At 34.2% G+C, this 25199-nt stretch overlaps 2 protein-coding genes across 8 annotated transcripts in view; one reads left to right on the top strand and one right to left on the bottom strand.

Moving 5' to 3' along the window:
* The window catches only part of spen (spen family transcriptional repressor split ends), a 175897-nt gene that overhangs the window by 83678 nt on the left and 67020 nt on the right, over positions 1 to 25199 (bottom strand). For all 7 annotated transcript variants that reach the window (XM_088232160.1, XM_088232162.1, XM_088232161.1 and 4 more), the window contains exon 2: positions 11917 to 12219. In XM_088232160.1, the coding sequence (XP_088088286.1) occupies positions 11917 to 12219 (303 nt within the window). The remainder of the gene's footprint in view (positions 1 to 11916; positions 12220 to 25199) is intronic.
* Positions 20683 to 23860, top strand: LOC148277935 (uncharacterized). The gene has a single exon (XM_088232155.1). It carries the CDS (start codon positions 21373 to 21375, stop codon positions 22732 to 22734), a length of 1362 nt encoding a protein of 453 aa, XP_088088281.1. The 5' UTR covers positions 20683 to 21372; the 3' UTR covers positions 22735 to 23860.

The raw sequence follows: 25199 nt of genomic DNA, 5'->3' as shown, positions 1-25199 counted from the left end.
ATTCAAAGTACTTCTGGAAAAAACAATTCTTCAATTCGCACGTCCTATTTCTATATTTTGAAATTGGCATTTTAAATTTTTGTGGCAATTTATTAAATTCCTTGAAACCTATGTATTGTAAAGATCTAGTACCAAACTTCGTAGACTTCACAGATCCAATATAAATATTATTTTTTGATCGAGTACTGTACTGATGGAAGTCTCTATTGAAAGCGGGCTTTATGTTACTGTGCAATTGAGTCGAGAGTTGTATTAATGATAGCGCTAGTTATATCGAAATAGGAAAACATGCTAAAAGGCATGATTTTTGTTTCAAAATAAATGTATAGATAAAAGAATACATCAACTTTATATACGTGTCGGCTGAAATAACAGGGCCTTGATTAAAATGGGATGTTAACATTTATCTTCAATTTTATCCACTAAGTAAAATTAGGTTTTCAGTATGAAAAGCAGAATACGCATTTTTTTATTTCTTAACATGTTTAATTATGGGTTACCGACTAAGATACTTTAAATGTTCATGCAAATATACTCATTTTCGTACACAAATATAGGTTTTTCTTTATAGACAGTCGAAGATAACTCTGTCAACTTCCCATTGTATTCGGGGCCCAGGTCTTATTCCCGATTACCTATTTAGCTCACAAACCACCAGAAACATTGTTATACGTAAGGTGACTGTTTTACTTGTGCAAACTGTATTTGTGCAATGCGGGTTCGCTATAATTGAATTATTTTGGTCACGTTTGGAGTAAAAGTCTACCGACAGACATAGTTTGCAATAAAAAGACGTCCCTCATACAAAGACGAAGCTCGACGTCTTTTCACCCAAGTTCCAAACTAAAGGTGCCTCCCAGAAAACGTTATACATACATGTATATCCAGTTATCCAAAAAAAAAAATATTTTACCGATTGTGAAAATTTCCTTTTCGCCTTGAACGGGTGAAAAAAAAACATAAACGGAAACTAGCTGCTCGTCGAATTTAAAGGGCGCAATGTCACCATCATTGATCTTGCAAAAATCAACAAGCATTATCATACAATAACGATCTAATCTAGATTGTTAACGAAAATTATTGATGAAAGTTCATTGTAATTTATTATAGAAATAATGACGAGAAATACTTAACTCGAAGATGTCGCAAAAGCAATGAAACCGGTCACTGGTTATTCCAATTTTTCGGATTTACATTGGAAATTAAAAAAAACTCAACCACCGATAGTGAAACATCTATCAGATTAATTCTGATATTTTATAGTCTGGTCGAGGCGATTATTTGTCTTTTTTGCATCTTCCATGGCATATTCAAGCCGTGGAACTTACAGTAAAGGCATCAACTTTTTTTACACAAAAATAGAACCAATAAACATTAAACATTTTTCTAACTTTTTAATGTGTATGTCTTTAAATGATTTATTTTTTGCACAATATGTTAGCATAATTTTGATGTTTTTTGTTGTTAGCATGTTCATTGTATGAAACCACTGTGTTATGTACGTATATTTTTTTCTTCGTCTATCTACTGTATATCATTTTAAGTGATTTATTCTACACACTTTGTATGTAAAAGCAAAATTGGAATCATGAAAAATCATTCCAAAATTAAGGATTTCAGGGAGGATTTTTGTAATCTTTTTAATGTTTAAAAGCTTTTTTTCATTTTTTGATTGGAACTTATACGTAAGCGTGTACAAGTTGAGTTTTAATATATTATTTACAAACTTTTACCCGCCGCTTCGCTCACGCGTTATTAGGGAGAAATTATTTAGGTTATTAATTAGTTGTATCGTTTATCAATAAGAATTTTCGTTTATTAATAAAAAAATTCCCGATGGAATGATATATTTTATTAGGATTAAAAGTAGCTTGGTCATCCAAGTATGGCTATGAAAGAAATACGACGATCCGCCTATGGTGACGTGGCATCGTTAATCTGTTCACAAATTCAAAATCCTACTACAAAACCAAAATGAAAATCAAACCAAACTAAATCACGCCCGTAGCACACCTCCGCTGCGAAACCATAACAGCGAAACCGCAGTAATTTCGCTATGTCTTGTCCGTATGTAGGAGAAGCGAAATACTAGCGAAATCGCCTGTTCTAACACATAGATTTGACTATAATTCTATCTCTTTCCCTGCGCGGTTTCGTCGATCTGCTCCGACGACAGCCACTTTTTTACGGTGCCGCGTTGTTTTCGCACGTGTTTGTGGAAGTCGACAAAAATAAATAACGAAACTACTTTTTTTTTTTCATAAAATGGACGTCGATTTTACAGAAAAAATCATTCAAGAGGTCAGAAATAGACCTATTCTCTATTTGTTAAATCATCCAGACTATAAAAATAATATGAAAAAACTGCAGGCATGGAGAGAAATCCGGAGGACATTAAATGAGGATGGTGGTATATAGTATTTTTATAAAAATCATAGACGGTATATCATGTATTTGTATATTTATTTATTTTTTCAAAAGATAACATTATGTATCAAGTACATGTATTATGTTAAATTATTTATTTGTACTTAATTAAGATAACATTATCGTCAAAATGGTGGCACACATCATTGAATCCTACCACTACTACTATTACTCTTAGCTAGATAAAGTAATTAATCATATCTAGATATAACATAGATGGCCAAGTACAATGTTAAAACAACTATTGATTTAATTCACAGTTAAAAACATTTTAAACTAAAATTAGTCTGTTGTAAAAAAAATAAAAAATTGACACATTTGAGTCGCAGAATTAGGTCCAGGTACTAGGTACTCGGGTACCTTTGTAGGTAGGGGGCGCCCTGAGTGACCACGCGCACCTGTCGTTGCGCATGACTCAGTTTATTTATTATGCAATACATTATAATAAGTACCTACGTCAATGGCCTGCTCGAGGCAAGACGCGAGACAGCCCACGCGCGCCATACAAGTCGCTAAAAAACAATACAAAATAAAAACGTTCTCCGCACGGTGTTAGTAACTTGGAACAAACAAACAATGGAATAAACGTAGGACGTAGAGATCTACATTACGCAATATCATTTTTAATTTGAATTTTCTTTGATTTGACAACTTCTCAAAGGTTTGTAGCCATGACCCAAATTAGTTTCAAAATTCAAATTATGAATTTTTATCGGTCCGTTGAAAGGTTTCGACGTCATTGTGTTTTTATTAAATTAACATAAATAAAAAGCCAAGGCAAAAAAAATCAGTGGTCAAAAACAAAATTGTTTAAATTTAATTGAAAAATCCTAACCGTTTACGTAAACCATTAGGCAAATCTTTTATTTTTATTCGCGAAGTTTTTTAAAACATTTTTGCTTTGATAATTTATTTTTATTGAAGGCATTCAAGTTTGCCAGTGAAAATTCTTGATGGAAGTTAATTGAAATTTAAAATAAAATTTTAATCAAGTGTCTTAGTCATTTTACCTCCGTGGCGTGATGACATAGATACTTGACCCACGTACGGAAGATTCCGGGTTCGATTCCCGGCAACAAACACAAAATTTATATCTCAAGCCTGGGTGTTCTGTGATGTAATAAGGAAGTTCAGGGTTTTTTTTATTTTTATTTTTTAATAGACTATTAAACTAAGTTTTTTTTTTTCAATTTTAATATATCGTATTATCAACGCTACGACTTTTTAAAGTTTCGTATTTCTGAAATAACTACGTGAGACGTCAGAGGTTCTCTTCTGCTTATTCTCGGTCAATTCTGCCCATTGATCTATTCACGGCAAGCAAACCGGATATCTTCCATAACTCTCTTATCATTGGTTGATTCATATGAACCAGTGACGTCGTTCAAAGTAGTGCGTTTTTATTAAAATGTTTTTTATTCTTTTTTTCGTACATTTTCAGGAAACGTTGGTGTACGATTTTATACTCCAATTTTTGCCGCGCGCAAGAAAACATTTATTGTAACCAATTTTCTCGTGGGGCTGAAGTTCCTCGTTCACCACTGCAATTGAACCTCCTGGCCTGTCGTGGTGCAAAAAAAGACGAGCAATAAACTCTTATTTAACTCGCAACGTTTTATTTAAAGGTCCTACAAAAAATAATTCAAATACTATTATATAACTTTTAATTATGAATTTCAGTCGGTTTTTTTATTTGCTCATAGACTATCAAACAATGCGTCTCGTATGTCACAGAAGCCGAAACCGAATTTTGGCTTTTGTTCTAGTTTCAGTCAAAACTCATTGAAATAAGTTAAGAAACTTCAAAACGCTTAAAATTAGGCGTTTTTATTGTTAAACCTTACGAGTTCATTAAAATAAGTGTTAAATAAAATACACAATGAAATAAAATGCATAAATTTAATGATTATTGGTTAATTCAGTATTTAGCGCCTTTTGATTCGTCGTTTTGTTGTACATATAACTAACAAGTTACAGTTCTTAAACTTTCGCTGTTATTAACTACAAATGAATCACAAAAATATAAATATGAAAGATCTTAGAACTACTAACTATAATCAACAAATCACAAATCACAGACAATGGCAATACTAATTATTCGAAAGGACGACAATCCAACATCTGCTACTGTGTTTATTTTTTACCCGAGTACAGCCGAACGTTATCCGACACATCCCGACCGTAGGTTGCGGCTAAACCGAAGTTCGGCCAATTTTTGGCCGAACCCCGATTTATTGTCTGAAACTGGCCGAAACCGAAACTTCGGTCTGTCACATGTCATTAGTTCTTTCCGGTGAGTTGTCCTGATTGGTGGATTAGCTTCCCGGAAACCGGAAATCTATCACAACACTCTATTGGTTGATTTAGACGAAATTTAACTTATATAGCGCCATTTTCGTAATATAATAACTCAAGGGCGCTTTAAAGTGATTATATAAAGATATATATTTAATTTTAACTTTTTAATTTAAGAAAAATAATGTACTTTGTCACCACATGCTAAAAATTTATTCAAATGATTTAGAGAACAAGTGGGTTTTAAGTTTCTTCCGAAACATCACTTCACTCTCACAGTTTCGGACTTCTGCTGGGAGAGCATTCCATGCCGTAGTGCCTGCGACCGCAAATGCACGTTCGCCGAATTTAGTGCGCTGTTTGCGTAGAGGTATAATAACTTTTCCTTTCGACGTAAATGTAGCTGATCTAAGCGTAAGACGTCTGTCAGCTAGTTATTTCGCGCCCTTTTTTCCAAGTAAATATAATATGTCGTTCACTATTGGTCACGTCGGGTCATACGATAAGGCATTGTAAAGGTTTGAGTGGATAGCACAAACGTTTCCTCGACAGTATTGCGCTAGGTCGGTTAAGTCGTGAACTATCGTGCGTCGAGTATCATGGTCTCACGGGAAGAAATTCGCTATATTTTACTACCTGAAAGGGAAAAACGCCTCGAAAGCGATCAAAAATTTTTGCGATGTATACGAAGCCGATACTCTTTTGGTTCGTGCTGCACAACAGTGGTTCGAGCGATTTCGTTCTGGTGTAGTGGAGGTGAATGATGCGCCACGCTCCAGCAGGCCTGTCGTCAAAACTGTCGATAAAATTATGGAAAATATCGAGATAGACCGCCATGTTAGCAGTCGTAGCATCGCCCAGGAGCTGAATATTGATTATAAAACCGTTTTAAACCATTTCCAGAAAGATGGATTTTAAAAAAAGCTCGATTTACTTTTTCCCCATCCTTGTACATAAAGATGAGCGAGTACTGCAAAAAACTGAGCATTAAAATGTCAATATACATTGATTTACGAGGATTAACTAATTTTAAAAAGCTTTTTTTCTCTTGCGAAATGGCCAATGTAGAAATTCCACGGGTACTTCTGGGGGTGTGATATATGTATTTATAGGGTGGTAAAATAATAATAAATTTAGAAATTCAGACCATTTTCATGGTGCTGTGTGGTTCGTAATGACGTTGGCGCTGTACATTTTGATTACAATTTTAATTTAATTTAGAGGATAACTCCAAATTATTTACTGACTAATTCATACTTCATGAGTACAAACCATTTAATACAAATCTAGAGATTACATAGCGACTTTACACATTGCAAGACTAAATTCTAAACAAAATTCCATTAAAATTATGATCGACACGCTTTACTCTAAAATGAATGGTTGAAAATAGAAATATGAAAATAAAGAGGGAACGATAGAATGCACAAAATCGATACAAGTGGTGCGGAAACCAGGTCAACTAGTGGAACACTCCCTCTTGCCGCACCAACCCTCTACTACGTCTGCCACTTATGCCCTATCAAGGCGAAGGGAAAATATTCTAAAGGAAATTCTAGAAAATATTAAGATATAAATTACAACGATTCAGTATCGTCCAACTATCTACATTATAAAACTGAAAATACATGTGTGGATGTGTTTGTTGTTAGTTTGTCTGTCACAGAAACTACTCAGAAACGGCAAGTCGTAGCGACTAGCGACGTGAAATTTAGAATCAACATTTGAAATACCATTTCTAGATCAATTGCGCTATATACATTTTTACTTTTAGCGTACCTAAAACCACCGAAAGCAATATTTGGATAGCGTAGCTCAAATACTAAAATACTAAAGAAAAATATTATTTCCCAAAAATAAGCATCTCTTCAAAGTACTAGACACGTGTAAAATATTGGAGAACACATTGGAAATAATTTGAAAAATCGGGCATCTCAGTTCACATTTTATCTCTAGCAACTCTTCGCGTGTAGCAAAAACCTCAGTGGAAATCAAAATTGACGCTATTAGCTCTGCCGAACAAAGTCAGATGTTTTTTTTTCAAATTATAACTCAAATCTAGTAAATATGGTTTGGCTATGTCAGTTCTGCTGTCATACAAAAAAGCACAATACTGGATAGGTTTCCCTGTATAAAATCAATTCGAGATTTCAAAAAAAAGATATTGTGTATTATACTATTCATTGCATATTTTATGACATTAAAATAGTTTGAAAAATCTTAAAAGATAGACTTAATCTTAGAGAATTCACTATAATTATCATATATTGAACTATAATCACAAATATTTTTTTGAAAGGCGATTAAAAAAAAACTCCTGTTCTAATAAATTATCTTGGCCAGGGCCGTAATTTAGATTATTTGTAAATGGCGCTGTTTCGTCGAAAAAAACAAAATAAAAGGTGCGCAAAATACGCGTTACGGGATGTGGGTTGTGGGTTGTGGGCAGTGGGGTTACAGCTCACGGCATATACGCGTGTTTACCTAACGCGTATCTCTCCACAGCTCCACACTTCCTGTGTTTATATACCCATTTGTTTGTTTTAAATTCATATTTCATCACAGCTGGCAAGAGAAACCGGCTCTAATCATTTTAATGTAAAATTTTCTATATTTACGAATGCCCAGATACACAAAACACCGAGGATTGACGTCATATCTATTTTTCTAGGCAAATATTGCATAAATTCCACACACGAATTCATAATAAAAGCGAGTGAGGTTATTTTGCAGGTATCACAAAGCCACTTGATCGGGGAAAAAAGTTATATAGACAGCGTCACGAAAATTATTATACTTTTGTTAATGAAAGATGACAAAAAGTGATGTCATTTAAAGTTAGTTTAGATAAGTCTTGCAGAATCAATTATATCATACGGAATTCTGTCTTGGGGAGGAACTCACAAGTCACACGTTGATAGAATTTACAATCTTCAGAAAAGACTTCTCAAGATAATGATTGAAAATTAAGAAATCAAAAAGATTTGCATAGAAGATGACACAATCCTATTTAAGCATTGTAAGGTACTTCCGGTGAAGCAATTTTACCACTTTAAGCTAATAATAAAGAATTTTGATGAAAAAAACCCTGCTCAATCACCAACATGGAACAAGATCGATAGAAGCCATAAAACTGGTAGAGTCTAGAGCACAAAACTTCTATGGAAGCAGGATGGCAGAATATATTGTACCAAAGAGATTTAATAAGCTTCCTGCCGAGGTAAAGAACTCTACCAGTTTGCTGCAAAGAAGCAAACGATTGAAGGATTTCCTCATCAAGAACCAAAACTTCAAGGTGTAAAGTTGTGTTTATCCAGTCCAAATATATTTGGGTTGTTAAATTTTTACAGTGGTTTTTTTTGTTTGTTTTTGTGTTAATTTACCGTTTAAAAAAAAATTTTAAAAAAAATTGTATTAGAAACGCGCCGACAAACTTTTATTTATTATAAGTTTAGCGCGATCTAGATTTTGTTTACTTTTGTACATTATTTTGAATATATTTGACAGGTTACGATCTATCTAATAGTGGCGCGTGCGGGGGTGACGGGGCGGGCATATTTGCTTAATTTGCGAGTAAATCATGTCGCTACAGGCGTTGTTTGTCCATTATTACATTACATTGTGTTACTTATAGTCCTTATTATAAATAATGATTGGTATTTAGTAATTATTTGTACATTGTACATTATGGCACCATTCAATAAAAAATCGCCTATTTAAGAATATTATAAGATTTAAAGTGAAGCAAATAAACTGGCTATGTGTTTGCTGTATAGGCAACAAGATCTCGCGAGGTATTATTTATGAGGACGGCGCAATCGCTTGCTACCAACAAATGCTAAAAAATTGTTTTCATTCATCACAACTTACCACTGATAGAGTTTAAGTATTAAACGAATCATTTGTGATCAAAATAGATACATTTCTGAGTAATATTTGCGTTTTTTTTTTTTTCATGATTTGGTATTTGGTATTCTGCCGAATAGTACGCAGTTAGCCTTGATGTGATTATCACAAAAATGGCGTTAAGTACATACATACATACATACATTATTAATAATACCTGATAGTTATAAGACCATTAAGAGGAAACGCGGCCTGACTTGTCTTCATGCAAACGTATTCCCGTATTTTATCCCTGGATTATGGCCCGCGAGCAATGATTATTTTTACACATTATAGATATTTACCATTAGCGAGTTCCTATCGTTTTGTTTTTTCGATAACTTGTTTATTGTGGGAACTAAAACCATCCAAAAACCCAGAAGCGCAGAGTTTTATCTGACGTCTTCGGACGTGCGGTATACAAATATGATAACTATTTTAGAAAAACGTAAAAGGTACCGGCAGAGAAAATTTCATTCTGATACTATTAAAATAAACAACCAAATCGGTTCAGTAGGGTGCAGAAAACGGGACAACACATACTCGATTGTAGATAGGCATTATCAGTCTGACGTGCAGTTGTATTTTCGTACAATATCGGGGAGGCATTTGCCAAAGACTGACAGAAAAATAATGTTCAAATATGTACCTTTTCATCTAATTGCTCAGCCTCGCATATGCTCTTAAACACCATACCAACATGAATCAGTTGACGTGTTTAGTTAATTTGCTATTTGATGCGATTTAAAAAAATATTTTAACTAAAATAACGATATTTTTTAAAAAGCTTATCTATTCATTTCATTACGAGAACGTTTCATACATTTTTTTATCTGTTTCTGTAATTAGTGATCAAAAAGATCCCATATTATAGTATCATTATATCTCAATCACAAATTAATTATTTATTCAATTAAGAAAAACAAAATAGGCGAACATTATTTCACTCAAATATTGTGTTATTTAGATAAAATATCGATAAATCGTAAATATAAATAAAACAATTTTTATAATTGAAATTATGGACGAATTAAATTGAAATGGCAACAAAATATTAAATTTAGACATCTTTTCGCCAATTTTCAGATTTTCCTTTCGCCATTATAATTTCATTTGGATGTAAGCGACAAACGTGGAAAAGGTATCAACGTATAACAAACAGCTTCACTTGTTTAACAAACAGATTGGCGTTTTCTATCTTTAGACTGTTTCCAAGTTTTGTAAATCTGTAGTCCTTAAAATATAGCTTGATTAGAATGACAGCTGTCAAACTGATTTCATTAGTGGTGGGAAATTACTGATCACTGATCAAATCGATTTTATCAGTTATTTCATGCAATCATAAAAACTCTGTTTCCAAAAATTAATATAAAAAACGCAAAAACAAGCCTATTATAGTGTGTTTAACACAATTATTCACCAAAAAATAAGACATTTATACTTTTTTCATGAACAACATCAAATGAATTATTTTTTTATTCAATCAATTTACATTGATCAATTTATCCCATCTCTAACGTTTTTGCAAAATGATGTAACCTTGTAAGAACGTCGTTAATAATTAGGTTTATTTTAGTTTTAAAGCTGATTTTATATATTAATGTTAATTTATGTGTTAAGCATTCTGTTAAAAAAATAAATTAACACGCCAGATACGAATGATTTTTCGTGTGTCAAGATAAATAACTCCTTTGACGTTACTACAAAGTTATGTCGTCACTTTTTCTGACAAATGTCATTCTAATCAAGCTACATTTTAAGGACTATAGAACTAGATATTCGCCTTCATAGTTGTCACTAATTAATACCAATATTTGTTTACCAATTCAGTTAAACAAGATAGTATTAAGATAATAAAATGTACGTGTCGTATGATATAGAAATATCACAACAAGAGAGCAATAATTGCTTGCTCACCGTTTATTTATAAATAAACAAAACATCGTGTTATTTATACCATTTTCTGACCAAAATCATAGGTACAACTAAATAAAAGTGATTGTTCTATTCATAAAAATTTAAAGCACATTTTATAATTATTAGTGGGCGGGATCGGAGTAAAACAGCTGGAAAAGAAATCATACTCATATAACAGTATTGTAAGCAAAATAGCAATAAGTGTATGTCCAAATTCCTATAGTTTTTTTCTTCATCATTGTTGATCCAACTGGTCGTTGATCAAAACTGAATAAGAAAATCATGCCACCTACCTTGCCTTAATAAATCCTAAGGCTCGGGTGACACTTGTTATATTCACTTTATATTTATATGCAATGGGAAAACGTGGCACTTCACACCGTCATATCAGGGTGTCGGGGTGTCGGGGTATCGAAGCACTACCCCCCACTAGACGCGCTAACGAGCACTGCAATCCTCTGCACAAGGCACGCTGTACGCTAAACGCTGAGCGCTGTACGCTGCACGCTGCACGCTGTACACTGCACACTGCACACTACACACTGCACCTCCTGGGAGGAGCGGGAATCGGTCGCCGGTGCATCGATCCGCCCGCTGCACCGGCGCACCGCACTATTCGCAACATTTTATTAAATCCACTCCGATTTTCAATTTAGCACAAACTTTTTTTGACACATGTCGGTGACAAGACCGTTGGAAGATTCGCACTATTCCCGATAGACGTATCACTTTTCTAACACTGTTTTCCCATTGACGACACTTGTTAGATTTATTTTTCACACATCTGATAAATACAGGTTACATAAACAAATTACAACGATCCATCGAACGTCTGATTTCAAGATAAAATTTACCAACGTGATGCGGAAGGTAAAATTTTATTTTTTAGATAATAATCTAGCGCCGATCCAGCTTCATTAGATCTAAGCATACGTACGGGAGACGAATCGAATAAAATTATTTATTCAACGATGTTTTAAGTATCCACAAAAGAATGTAGACAGGTTGTTATTCATTCCGTAGGGAGTTGATAAGGTCTAAATTGATTACAACAGAGGGAAAACCATTTTAAGAAGGGAGTCTGGAAGTTTAAGCATTTGCTCTTTTACTTCACAGATGGAAGAAGAATAGTACATAGAGGAAATTGTCATTTTTAAACATACGCAAAATGACGAATGCTAGTGCGTAAGGTAGCCACTAAAACCAGCAAATGACAGGCCATAAGCCTCCGAAAATGCCTACATGTTTATATTCTCTTCTCGAAAATGGTTTTCCTTCCTGTGCAATAAATTAAGATCTAAATAATTGATTATCGGAAGGAAATTGTATGAAACTCGACGAAAGATGGATCGCGTATGGGGGATAAGTGTTGTAATAGGGAGAGATCCTCACCCGTGAGCTGCGAAGCGAGGAGCGGAGTTCACGGAACCGGAGCTGGCCGAGTAGCCCGAGCCGGCGGGGGAGCTGCCAGCCGAGGCGGACGATGGAATAGCCGGCGGCTCGTAGTACACCGTGGTGAGGGGCCTCTCGTCCAGCGAGTGCTCCGCGTCGTGCGCCTTGGCCGCCGACTTGATGTCCATGAAGGCCACGGCCGCGCACAGGCCCGTGCCCGCGCCGGGCGCGCCCTCCGCGCCGCCCGCGCCCGCCCCCGTGGCGCCCTTCGCCAGCAGTTTGACGTTCTGGACTCGGCCATACCTAGAACAATGCCAGAAGTCAATACTCATCCATCAGTCCATCGTCATCAAGCCGTAGCTAGATTTATCAATTGGGACAACTCAAATATTTATTTAAATCTTCGAGCAATATCCTCCAGCCAGCCAAAAAACAGACCGGTCAAAAGAAGGGTTGGTCAAAAATTTGTATTAAATAACAAAATATTTATCAAAAGATACACACACGAAAAAAATAAAGGGTGTTTTTAAATGAGGAGATAAGGTTTACACATGTTTACTTAATTAAAGTACAATTTGTTTTACACATTATACGATGAGGAATGTGGAATCAAGTAATAAGTTTGTATGAGCATTAATTTCATGGGAATATATCGTGGGTATACTAGCAAAAAACGTTAACTTAAAAATATGCTGATCTGACTTAATGATGCAGTTTTGAACACTAAGTCATATTAAATTTCATGTATCTGTAGTTTTAAAAATAAATTTAAGGTTAAGTTGTATACCCGGTATTTTATTCAGGCTAAAAGCTTTAAATAACTTAATATTTACTTAATATAAAATTAAGAAACGGAAAAATTAAAAACATGTTCTTAAATGAGCACTTAGCATCCTATTATATTTAAATAATATATAAAATAGTAAAATTGGAACAAATCTTAAATGCTTGATTTCTCGAAAGAGGGATTTAGGTACCGACACTTTATTCAAAATTTTATTCGTAAGTACTGTCTAAAAAAAAAAATTGAACTAACAAAATCGGTTCAGTTTTGAGATGTGGAAAACGGGACAACGAAACGTCGATTTTGACTTTTCTAACAAAGGGTCAGACACACGGTTGTCTTTTTTGCACAGTATCGGAGAGGTATCTGCAAGACAGGAAAACATGTTAAAATACCTATTTATCAAAATTCCCTGTCACCGTATATCCTCACAATTTATGTAATCCGAAACACAAAAATAATAATGTATGTGTACATATCTAATTTTAACCAATACAATAATTGATATCAAACTTTCGATTGTGTTCATTTAATCTATATACGAGTATGTACTCAAATATGGCAATAGCAAAGCATTGCTGGGTTCAGTTCGTTGTATACAAACCATATGGGATGGGTCGTAATAATATGAAATAAATTGTTTGCTTTGAATCCTAAAACTGTTTTTTTTTTTTATTAATCAAAAGCATACAAAAATAAAAATATAAATTATCAAGTCCTATTGAACTGCATTAAATGCAGTTCGTCAGCAGGTGCTTATAGTTAAGTTCTAATATATATTAATAATATTATCTCCTAAATTCTATAACATATGAAAACCCTTATTACTATGGAAAAAATGTATTTATTCCCATGTAAATCGAAAATAAAAAAAATTCCAAATAAAAAAGAAAAACACAAAAAAATAATTAAACATAAAAAACCACGTTCTAAAAGCCAGATTTTCAGCAGACGTCTTTCTCTTGAGCCAGATAAGTTTTTTTGATTTTTTATATTTAATGGAAGCATATTATACATTTTTGGTATATTGTACTCTAGTATTCTTTTCCCGTATTTATTATTGAATTTAGGGAGAGCTAGTTTATCTACACTAGTGAACAGAGTACTATATACTTATATACATGCTCCAATTTATTTCTATATTCAGATAGAGACGCATGCTGACAAACCAGCTTAGACTATAATAAAGCACTAAGAGATAAAATATTTATAGATTTATACAATAAGGGTATTGGAATATCGTGTCGCTGACAGTACAATTTTTTTCAATTAATAATTTGATCGTTGAATTTTGTAAGTTCTCAACAAGGTTATGTTTGTATTACTGGAAAAAGCGCATGAGGTCAAAGCGTATCTTATAATTGATTCTGAAAGTGACAAATAAATTATTCTTAACGTACAAACAGGGACATATAAATACTATCAGGGATCTTTCACAATTTGTGTACATGAGCATCCCATTTGAAATGGCAATCGATAGTTAATCCTAAATATACATACTCACAAATATTTTCTAATACATCACAATTGCGGGGTTGTATATATTCTGATGGATACAAGGAAAATCATGAGAAATTATACAATTATACTGAAAACTTTGCTGTGATATTAAACATCAATATCACAGCAAAGTTTGAAGATAGTGAGCGGTGGGTGTGTGCGCTGTACGAAGTATGTGTACGGTGATTGTTTTGTGGAGTTAGCAGTCAACTGAAATACGCTGCAAGTTGCATAATTGCACAGTAGCATTCAGTGCACGGAGGCGCATCACACGTGAAATTAAACAGTTAACTAAGTACAATAAATTATTACTGTCGCAAACTGTTCATTAACCGGTTGTAACTGTAGTACAATCAACCACTGTTGTGATGCGGAATAAACTAGACAAACATTTCATCGCATCACATTGCAATGGCGAAGGTATTTGCATAAATAATAATAACATTTGAAGCATTAATCAATCTTTATTACATAACTTTTATTAACACAACACAAGCTAGGAACAATTTACTGCTTAAAAGCTTTTATCGGTATTATAGAAATACGAGTTCAAAACGCGAATCGAATTCATTAAAGTTAAAATAAAATTATTTATTTCAATAAATATATTAAAACCATACATGCAAGTCATATGTTTAAATAATAAAACTTTTTTTTTTAAAAGGAATAACCCGCTAAGCCTCCATTTTGTGGCTTGTCAGCAGGTGGGGTAGAGGGGATATGGAAGGAGGTAACGAAAAATACACCACAACACCCAGACCAATTAAGAAAAAAATCTTTCTTAGATTTTTTTCTTGCAACTGGCGGGAATCAAACCTGCGACGCCAGTTTCACAGTTGGCCGTCTAACCAACTGCGCCACGGCGCCTGTCTTAAAATAGTTATGATGTAATAACTTATATTTACACACGAGTTATTATTTTTTAAATACTTGGTACACTTCTACTTATTTATTTGACCAATTAGCGCTTTCACCCTCTAATGGGCATCTTTGGAATGGTGAATATTAAACAGTGTAAGGATAATTTATATAAAACTAAATATTATCTTAAGTATAGGTACATTTAAAAATAAGTTGAAAAATACACAATACGCAATATTTCAATGGAACAGAGTGAGACAAGTTTGAATTTCATCAAGAATTGTCAATAAATAATTTAAATTAAATAAAAGTTTAAAAAATAAAATAAAGAACAGCAATAACAAAAGTATTTGGAATTTATTTCAAATTGTAGTGGAGATTTATTTGATGATTTTTGTACTTTATGGAAGTTGTTTTACGTTACATTTGTTCTGAAATCATTTTGAGTACGAAGTTGCGAAGAAACGGGGTTGATGTGAGGTACCGTGCTTACAATACTACGTGTTATTGCGCAACGAGTATTCAATCTTCTTTAAGAACTGCATTACGTATCTTAGTGATATTTCACTTGGTCTAGTTCAAAAATGAACTCGAATGAACTAAACAAAAAAAAACAAAGACAAGGCATCAATCAGCATTACAATGGCCAGCACCACATAATAGCGAATAGTCTCTTAAACACAGACAAAAAGAAACTTGACTGAAAAGGCGAAAGACAAATATATTATTTCAATGTGAAGCCATGTATGTACAAATCGTAACTGTTCCAAAAACGAGATGTCAATAATACTAAGGAACATTAATTTATCATCGAGTAATAGGTAATTACAGGCGGACGTGTGGTAAATCAATGTACGATCGGTGCACAGGTGTCGAGATTCGCGCAGTACGCGAAGCTGATACCAACACTATCGGCAAAAATTAAGAAATGAATTAAAATGGGTGCTGCATTGGTTTGGACATGTAAAGCGAATGAACAGCGAAAGAACGACAAAAAATATTTACGAAGCGAATGTTAACGGACGCACGAAACGCGGAAGAACGACAAAAGCGTGAAGATGGACATGTCAAAATTTGAAATAATCGGCGTGCGCGCATGAGAGATGTATCAATATGGAGGAAGCGAGGTCGTGGTCCCGAGGCTAGAACTTAATTTCCATTTTCTAATAGTGAGTTTTTTGCAACTCATTGAAAATGCCCCCAAAATTGAAATATTTAGGTAAATCATAAGAATCCAAATACTTTTTTTTCAAATGGTGTGACATCTCTGCCCTATGGGAAAACGACGTAATAATTTGTTTAAATAATAGTTAACTTAAATGTATTTGACGAATGGCGTATTTTGTTGGAAATTTTAAAGTAGGTATTTATTTGTAGATATTAATTATGTAATTGTTTATATAATTTTTAATTTATTAAACATCGATTAAACTTCTAACCCTAAACGTAGATAATATATTATAAGGACAGTGTGCAGGCATTACAAATGTAAGTAATCAGAGATGGCGTGAGAAATCGATTGGGTCGCGAGTGCGCACCACCCGCCCAACTGTAAATAGATACCCCTATAAGTAACTAGTCGTACTGGACCCCAGAACGAGGACTTCAACCCTCTTCATACACTTTTCTGAGATGTTTTAAAAAATACCAATAGTTTAAGACAGCGGAGCAACCATAATATTCCATTTTTGCAAATAATAAATACAGTAATTATTATGTTTAAATGTCAAATATTAGAAACATCACTTCGCTCGACTCGAACATGAGCAATATTACAATAATTCCTAAAACTGACATTCAAAGCATTCGTCACCCCTTATAAAACAATAATAACGATTGTCTTATCTTTCCAAGACAATGCAAATATCAACGTCCAAACGTTTATCTAAAGCTCAAATTTTCTTTATCTGTTTAGCTCCTTAGAATAAAGCATTGAATATGTGTTTGTCTAAATAATTTACATTCATGTATACGTAATGCAAAAAATATCGCTATAAACCAAAAAAAATGGATCATTGTGTATAACCCATTCGTTCTTATGACAAACATATCATACAATGATCAAGTCAAATATAAATATTCATCATCATGATCATTTCCTTTCCAAACCATTCCTTTTCGGTTATTTCGCTAAACGCTAGTCTGATTTATATGCATATGATGATTATGATATGATATGATATTTTATCTCCATCTTAGAAAAGGCTGAGACATGTTAGATTGAGACTATCCGAACCAGAGGACGCTTCGAATTCATTTTCTAATTCACTAGTTTTATATAGATTCCCCGGTATTAAATGTGTATACTTATTTATGCAATACATTTATTAATTATTATGTTTTCGAACCTCCTCGTAAATAAGGTGGCAAAATTAGTAGCAGTAGGGGCGGTATTAGCTATCTGTGCTATACAATATACAGCCACAACGAACAGACGAAGACTAAGCCAGGGCCCGTATTACAATGGGAAGTTAAATCTTCAATTTCATCTACAAAGTAAAATTAAGTTTTTTGTATGAAAAATAGAAAATGTTTACAATTTATTTTTCTAAACACGCTCAATTACAGGTTACCGACGAAGACAATTTAAATTTTCATACAAATATACACATAATCGTATTAAAATATAGATACTACTTTATACTGTCTCGATATGTACCGATGAAGATAAGGTTTGTAATCGCGGCCCTGAATTGTTTCGGAAACTTTCTCTGCTCGGTGAATTTTGTTCGCCAGAAACTTGATTTTGCTTCTTTTGTGAATTAATGTCCTGTAAGAGGCTTGCTTTTCAAACCATATTGATCGGTCTGAGGTTGAGTGTATTTCTGTATTTACGTCTTACAATGGGACTTACGTCTTATCTCTTTCTTTTTGCGCCGACAAGTTTAGTGTACTGGGTTTTAAGACGTAGGGAAATAAAAATTGATGGATAATATAAAATAGAAGGAGTACATTATTCAGAAGGAAATATGGAAATTTAGGCATTACCAGGGTCTGCGACCTGTCATTGGCTAGTTTAATTATCAATTTAAATACAATGGAAAGTCTCGATTACATTAATATAATAATAAATAATCTTTTTTGGTTCAGAATAGTGCCTACCACAGACCAATCCGGACAGACTAAAATATTATAAAAGCATCGCGTCATTTGGTTTAAAACGTCATTTTTTTAATTGGAAGTAAGCAAAAAAAAAAACAGGATTCTAACGAATTGTGAACTGCGTGTTTTCTTTATTGCTTGCGGACAAAAATTATAATAAAAACCAAACGATTGCGATATTTTTGTATTCATGTAAATAGCTATGTATGTTATAGAGAAATCGTAGAATGATACGTCATTTTAATTACATATTGATATCTGATGACAGGGGACATGTACACTGTACACTGATACCAAATACTCACGTTACGTTTGTGTATACGATTACTTTGCGGCTGGATACAACATACTCTCTGATAACTCCAAATATTAATGTATTTCTGTGTTTTAACGTTTTTTGTTTACTACGCGATAACACTACGGCGTAAAAAATCGATATGTTTAGAATTTATAACCGTTCGCTGTCACGGTCAACTCGTTTCATTTTCAAATACATCCTTGCGGCCTTGAAAGAACATGGTAGAAGCATAGCTCACTTCCTCTTGGCTCAGGAGGCCGCCGCTGCGTGACGTCACGGTGCTGGTCCCTTACTTAGGTGGCTGCTCGCGTAACTTCTCCGAAGGAGGAGGGCTGTAGCTGTAGACGCGTAGACTGGCGGTCACGTGGCGAGTAGCGACCCCCACGACCGCCATTACGCAAGACGATACCCGAAGCCGCAATGGAATACTCGGAGCATGTCATTTACGTAACTAAATAAAATGGCGTATTGTTGCGTGGAGATACAAAACTACGTACAAAGAAGAATGCTGTGGAATTAAATAGACACGTTACTAGCGCGAAGAAAATGGCACTTCAATTCGTGGGTAAATGCCTTCTTTTTCTTCACTATTGCTGCCCAATGACATATTACTCCTGAGACATCATGTCCGTTTTTTTTTTTGGACAAATTTGAAGTCAAGAGAGATAAAGAAACAGTTTTTATCAAACAAAATTGTACGAACAAGTTTGTTATTTTTACCCCTGGTTCATCAAATGAGGAACTTCAGCCGTACGGGCAATTGGATACAATAAATGTTTTCTTGCGCGCGGTAAAAATTGGAGCATTCAATTGTACGGGAAAGTTTCTTGAAAATGTACAAAAAAATAATAGAAAATATTAAAATATTTATCATTCTATCACTTCTTCACAATATTTTGAGTAATCCCGCTTCGCCTGTTTATCTGAGAGAGCTCTTCCAACCTCTATCACAATATGATATCTCTTCACTCTAGTAACTAGAGAACCCTTTTAATACCCCTTCATCGCTCTAATTTACTTGCCTTCTCTTTCGCAGTAGTAGCTGCCCGATTGTGGAATAATCTACCCAAAAATATAAGAGACGCTCCTTCTTTATTTAAATTTAAATCAAGATTAAAATGTCACTAATGTTTGAGTTGTTCCTTTCTCCTTCTTATTTCCTTCCCATCACCCCTTTTCTCCCCTCTACATAGTATAGCGTAAATTTTTAGTCAATTTTTGTTTTCGTTTTTTGTATAAATTTATAGAATTCTACATAATTACCTAAAATATGTCCATGTACCTACTTTTAATTTTCTCAAACTGAAGGGTTTGGGTAGGTAGGAAGAATTGCCTTAAGGCAATATGCCCGCCCTTATATGTATTATAAAAATAAATAAATATATATATTTGCTCGTTTGACTGTTAAAATGTGAGAAGAACACTGTAGCATCATAATTACTTTTGTGTTCTCGATATTTTACTCAATTGATGTCAAAGAATACTGATGTGTGTGGGATATCTCGCAGAGAAACGTAAATGTTCTTCTGAGAGAAAAATAAAAGGTGGTTAAACTGCATTTGTAACTTAAACAGTCAATTTAGGCCTTCGACCGTGTACTTCTGCGGTGCTATTCTAAACTGCTCTCGCGGCAGTAGAAAACACTTTTTATCTTGTGTATATTTACATACAAAATACGCGAGATAAAAGCGTTTTTTACGGCCGCGAGAGCGTTTGGAATATTACCCCTGGGGATGCGATGTTTCTCTTCTTGCATCGAGAATCGAGATTTATCTCAATGTGTATATTTGTATAAAAATTTCATATAAATAATCAATCGGTTGTACAGAAATTTTCGTTTAATTTTATAGACAATTGAAGGTAACTCGGTAAATTTCCATTTGTACGAGGGGCCAGAATTAGAATTTACGGAGTTTTGTCGGAACTCGCGAAACTTCAAACCCTTCCGTGGAAGTACAGTTAATGTGATTTTAGCAATCGTTATCAAAAAAAATATAGGTATTACAAGGGCAAAATAACAGCACAATTTTATTGACGTAAGAAAAGGCATAAACATTTCAGCAAGTTTCACAACTCAATTCCATCGACCGCGACCGTCGTAAAACGTACATCCGCCGCGTCAAAAATGATAAATGCCGATTTCACGTTTGTTGTCGGCGATCGCGGCATCGGCAACGCTGCGGGGTTATATAGGCATACCTAGTGTATATTGTACAAGTGTGGCTAGAGCGGCCAAGAGCGAACACACACTACCGCGTCTGCAGGGAGGAAGGGGGGCAGCTCCGCCAGTACTAAATATAGGAGCGGGGACCGCCACCGCCTGCCTCCCCCCTCCGACATCGCGCTCCGGCCGCCATATTGCCGTCTGCTCGGCGGGCGCGCTAACGTCTCCGGGTGGAACCGAGTGCAACATCGAGAAAAGCGTTTATCTACTAATCTAACTTTTCCAACTCCCAAGTTGATGTGAAATATATCGATTTATAGAAAAGTACAACGACGTATCGATAAAACTATTGCCGCAATACCGCAAACGCTATGGCTTTTCGCTGTGCCGCTGTAACCAGCTCGGTACTCGGTACCTCAGAGTTTACTCTAGCTGCGACAACAAAACGACAATCGTGTACAGAACATTCAAATGTTTAATGGTCTATAATAATGTGTCAGTGCCTATCGGTGAAGTATACATACGCTTCTTGGTGGTGTTAGTACGCACGGTTGTTGGCCGAATGAGTACGCAGTGTACGCACCACGCACACGAACGTTAGTCATCCTTCACCCGTCGGGTCGGGAGCTCGTCAGTTTGTTTCGCGAATAACTGCTTCGAACTTGAAAAGTATAGGGTGTTCGGTATATTTGGTCGTTGTATTTAAGTGTGTTTTAGTTTAATCTCTGCCAACAAGCTTAACTTTCAATGTCACGAAAAAATAAATTAGGTCGTGGCATTCCTCTCCACCGCCAATCTAAGGAATTAATTTTTAATGTGTACGAGTATTTGCGGGAGCAACATAAATATAATAATAATGTAAAACCTCCTCTGGAACAAACAGCGCAAGCGACAAAATTATCTTTGGCGACAATAAAAAATGTAGTTAGAGAGAAAAATAAATCTTCTCCCGAATGCTCTTCTCCTTTTTCTTCACCGAAAAAGAAATGGAAGTGCCTTAAAAAGAAAATTAATATCGATGGCTTCGACAATATAGTTATAAGACAATGTATACATGATTTTCATATTAAAAAGAAAGAACTTCCTACACTGTCAAAATTACTAGTAAAATTAAAGTCTGACATCAACTTTAAGGGTGGAAGAACTTCTTTATGGCATATAGTCAAGGAGCTGGGCTTCAAATGGAGAAAAACAGAAGACAACAAAAAAATATTAATAGAAAAGAGTGATATTGTTTTTAAACGAATCACGTTTTTAGAAAACATAACTAAGTTTCGCGATGAAGGCAGGCCAATTGTATATATGGGTGAAACATACATTGACACTACCCACACATCAGCAATGTCTTGGTCCAATAGTTCAAACGAAGGATTAAAGAAACCAATTACGAAGGGCTCTCGATTTAACGTTGTCCATGCGGGAGGTGAGGCCGGGTTTATTCCCAATGCTCTTCTCGTGTATAAGGCTCACCAGAAATCTGGAGACTACCATAATGATATGAACAATAGTAATTATGAGAAATGGCTTAAAGAGAAATTAATTCCCAATCTTCATCCAAGTTCTGTACTAGTAATAGATAACGCCCCTTACCATAACAATGTTCTTAATCCTGTGCCAAATTCAAATTCCAAGAAGCAAGTGATGATTGATTGGTTACGGAATAATAACATATCATTTACTCCCAACTTGCTTAAGCCACAATTGTACAAAAGAATACTTTGGAACAAGCCACGTCATAAGGATTTTAAAATGGATGCCATTCTTGAAGAACATGGGCATACTGCACTTCGATTACCTCCTTGCCACCCGGAACTAAACCCAATTGAAAATATGTGGTCCTTAATTATGGGTTATGTAGGATCTAAAAATGTACCCCTAACAATGGACAGTGTTCATGCTTTGGTAGAAGAAAGAGTATCGCAAATTACCACGCATGAATGGGTTCAAGTGTGTCAACATGCCCAAAAAGAAGAAAAGAAATATAAACTAAGTGACGCTATTATAGATTATATTATGGATGAAAACAATTTCATTATAAATGCAGGTGATAGCTCATCACAAAGTGAATCTGAAGAGTCTGAAATATCGAGCGAAGAGAGTGACGAGTAGATATAGCTACACAGTGACAGTGTGTAACTTCATATACTCGCATATATTATTTTTTTATCTACAATTCCATTATGGCACAATTATACATTTATCTAAATCATAAACACACACATATATATATTGATAATACGACACACATTATTTTTTTTAAATACATCAAATTTCAATATAATACAGATAAGTAATTTAATAATACAGTGTACCAATATTAAGATCAAGTAACAGTAGTATTTGTAAAAATAATTCTGTAATTTAATTTAATAATAAATTTTTCCAATAGAAATAAAATAACTCAATATTACATTTATATAGTACAATGTTTAATTTAATAATTTAGTAAACCAATAATTAATTTAATTAGTAATTATTGAATTGTTTTTTTTTATGCTTGATTAAAAACCTTTCTACTTGGTTTATAAAATAATGTAAATAAATCTGTGTATATACGTTTGTTTTAGTATTAAAAAAATATTATTCTAAAAAACATTATAAATCTGTCAACAATCTGTCAACATGCTTTAAGGATTTGTAGTTTCAATTATTGATTAGTGTAGGTAGTTTAAGTGGATAAAAAAAGGATTTTATCTACTAAATTATTTTTTAACTTTATTCTTTACGAATATGATTTTGTAATGAACTGAAACAAGACTGCATTATTAACATTTGTGTACATTTGGCACGAACTATGTGCGTTTTTTTAATAGATTAAAGGTCAACCAGGTCACTCTTGATTGATAATTCTGGAATTGATTGTTTTTTCAAAAACATAAGTTATCATTTTTTTATTCGCAACCGCAACTGAATACTCTGAATTATCGAGCGAAGAGAGTTAGATGAGCTATTTAATGACTCGTGGTGTGTTATTTTATTACTACTACCATCACGTCATTTTTCCGTAGGGGTAAGCAGAGAGGATGGACCATCACACACATCTATTCTGACATACATTCCTAGCTTCTTCCACGTATACTTGTGTTTCAATATTTACATTTGTAATTTCTATTATTGTTGTATAGTTCCTATTTATTATTCTTAAAATTATTATACACCTGTAAATGATTTAGTATTCGTAGTTTCAATTGTAAACTTTTTATAAAATAAATTAATTTGCTGTTTGAGCGCTGAATACTCTTTTTACTCGGTTTATAGATAGTCCTTAAAATTAGAGGTTTGCAGTACGGCTTCCTCGGTGTCCTAGTGATCTAGTGGCCTAGCCAAGGACCCACCAACTGCTACTAGAATATAAAGATTTTTTTACTCTGCTAATTGAATCATTTGTCGTGATTCTCAAAACATATTTTACAAACAAAATATTTATTTTGCAACAATATAGGCCTTATCAATATATTTTAGCAGTGACATATTTTCGTTGTTGTTTTTATTTTTTAATAAAACGTATAATACATAAAATGTTATATATATATATATACATATTATGCTTCCCGAAGTTTTAAAGAAACTCATTTAGGCTACATAAAAATATATAACATAAATTAATACAATATAGTAAAAAGAAACATATTTTAAACATCAAAACATAGTATTTAAGCGCTATTCATAGGATTCGAGTAATATTTTGTGCTGCACTTTGAGATTTATTTGTCTTTTCGGTTTTAAATTCATCGAGCAGTTTATTAAATTAGGAGCGGCCAATATTGTCTGAATAAGTTGTTTTATAAATAGATAATATATATATATTGGTTTAAATATTGTGTTTGCACATTTTATTTGTAAACATCGCATTACTCATAAAACTAGGACTATTAAATATTTGAACGGACTGTACGAGAAGTAAACGAAGTAACTAACTAGGTGGCTATGTGCGGTAAAAAAAAATAGCCTGAGCCAACCCAAGTCCAGCATAGTCCACCCGGTACGGGCGCGGCGTTGCCGGATGTCGTCCGACCGTACCGTGTGCTGTGTACGTGCCGCCGGCTATTGCGGCTATAGCTGTGTGCGTGACAAGGCTACTAGTGTAAGTGCCTTGTACAATGTACACCGCACCGTTGCGGACAGTATGTGTGAGCGGCGCAGTAAAAAATAATACTCCATTAAAACCAGACAGACGGAATGTCGAATTACGCTAATTAATTCGTTCATCCAATTAATTTGTCGAAGTTTTCAGAAATCGTAGAATTCTATACTTTAAGCAATACTTCGTTTGTACATTAAATTGCAAATCCCCTTGAATTTCTCACAAAACGGCGCTATTTCTATATTAGTTAATTATCATTTATTTATTTTTAGTACCATAAAAAAAACTAGTAACAACATTCAAATAGAGGCATACAAAATAAATTAAATAAACAAAATTTCAATTTATTCGAACGCTAAGAAAATACTGAGGTTAAGAAAGAGACTGCCGACTTTGTAGAGCGTCTTCTCTGTCGCACGAGACCCGTACCTGCATAAATGTATGAATGACAAGGACGACGCTCTACAAATCCGAACTTGGCTGATTAGGC

This window comes from Micrasema longulum, unplaced genomic scaffold (genome assembly GCF_059751315.1).
Source record: "Micrasema longulum isolate JH-2025_06_02 unplaced genomic scaffold, ASM5975131v1 h1tg000954l, whole genome shotgun sequence".
NCBI lineage: Eukaryota > Metazoa > Arthropoda > Insecta > Trichoptera > Brachycentridae > Micrasema > Micrasema longulum.
The sequence above is the reverse complement of the archived record's forward strand: the minus strand, read 5'-3'. Positions and strand labels throughout refer to the sequence as shown.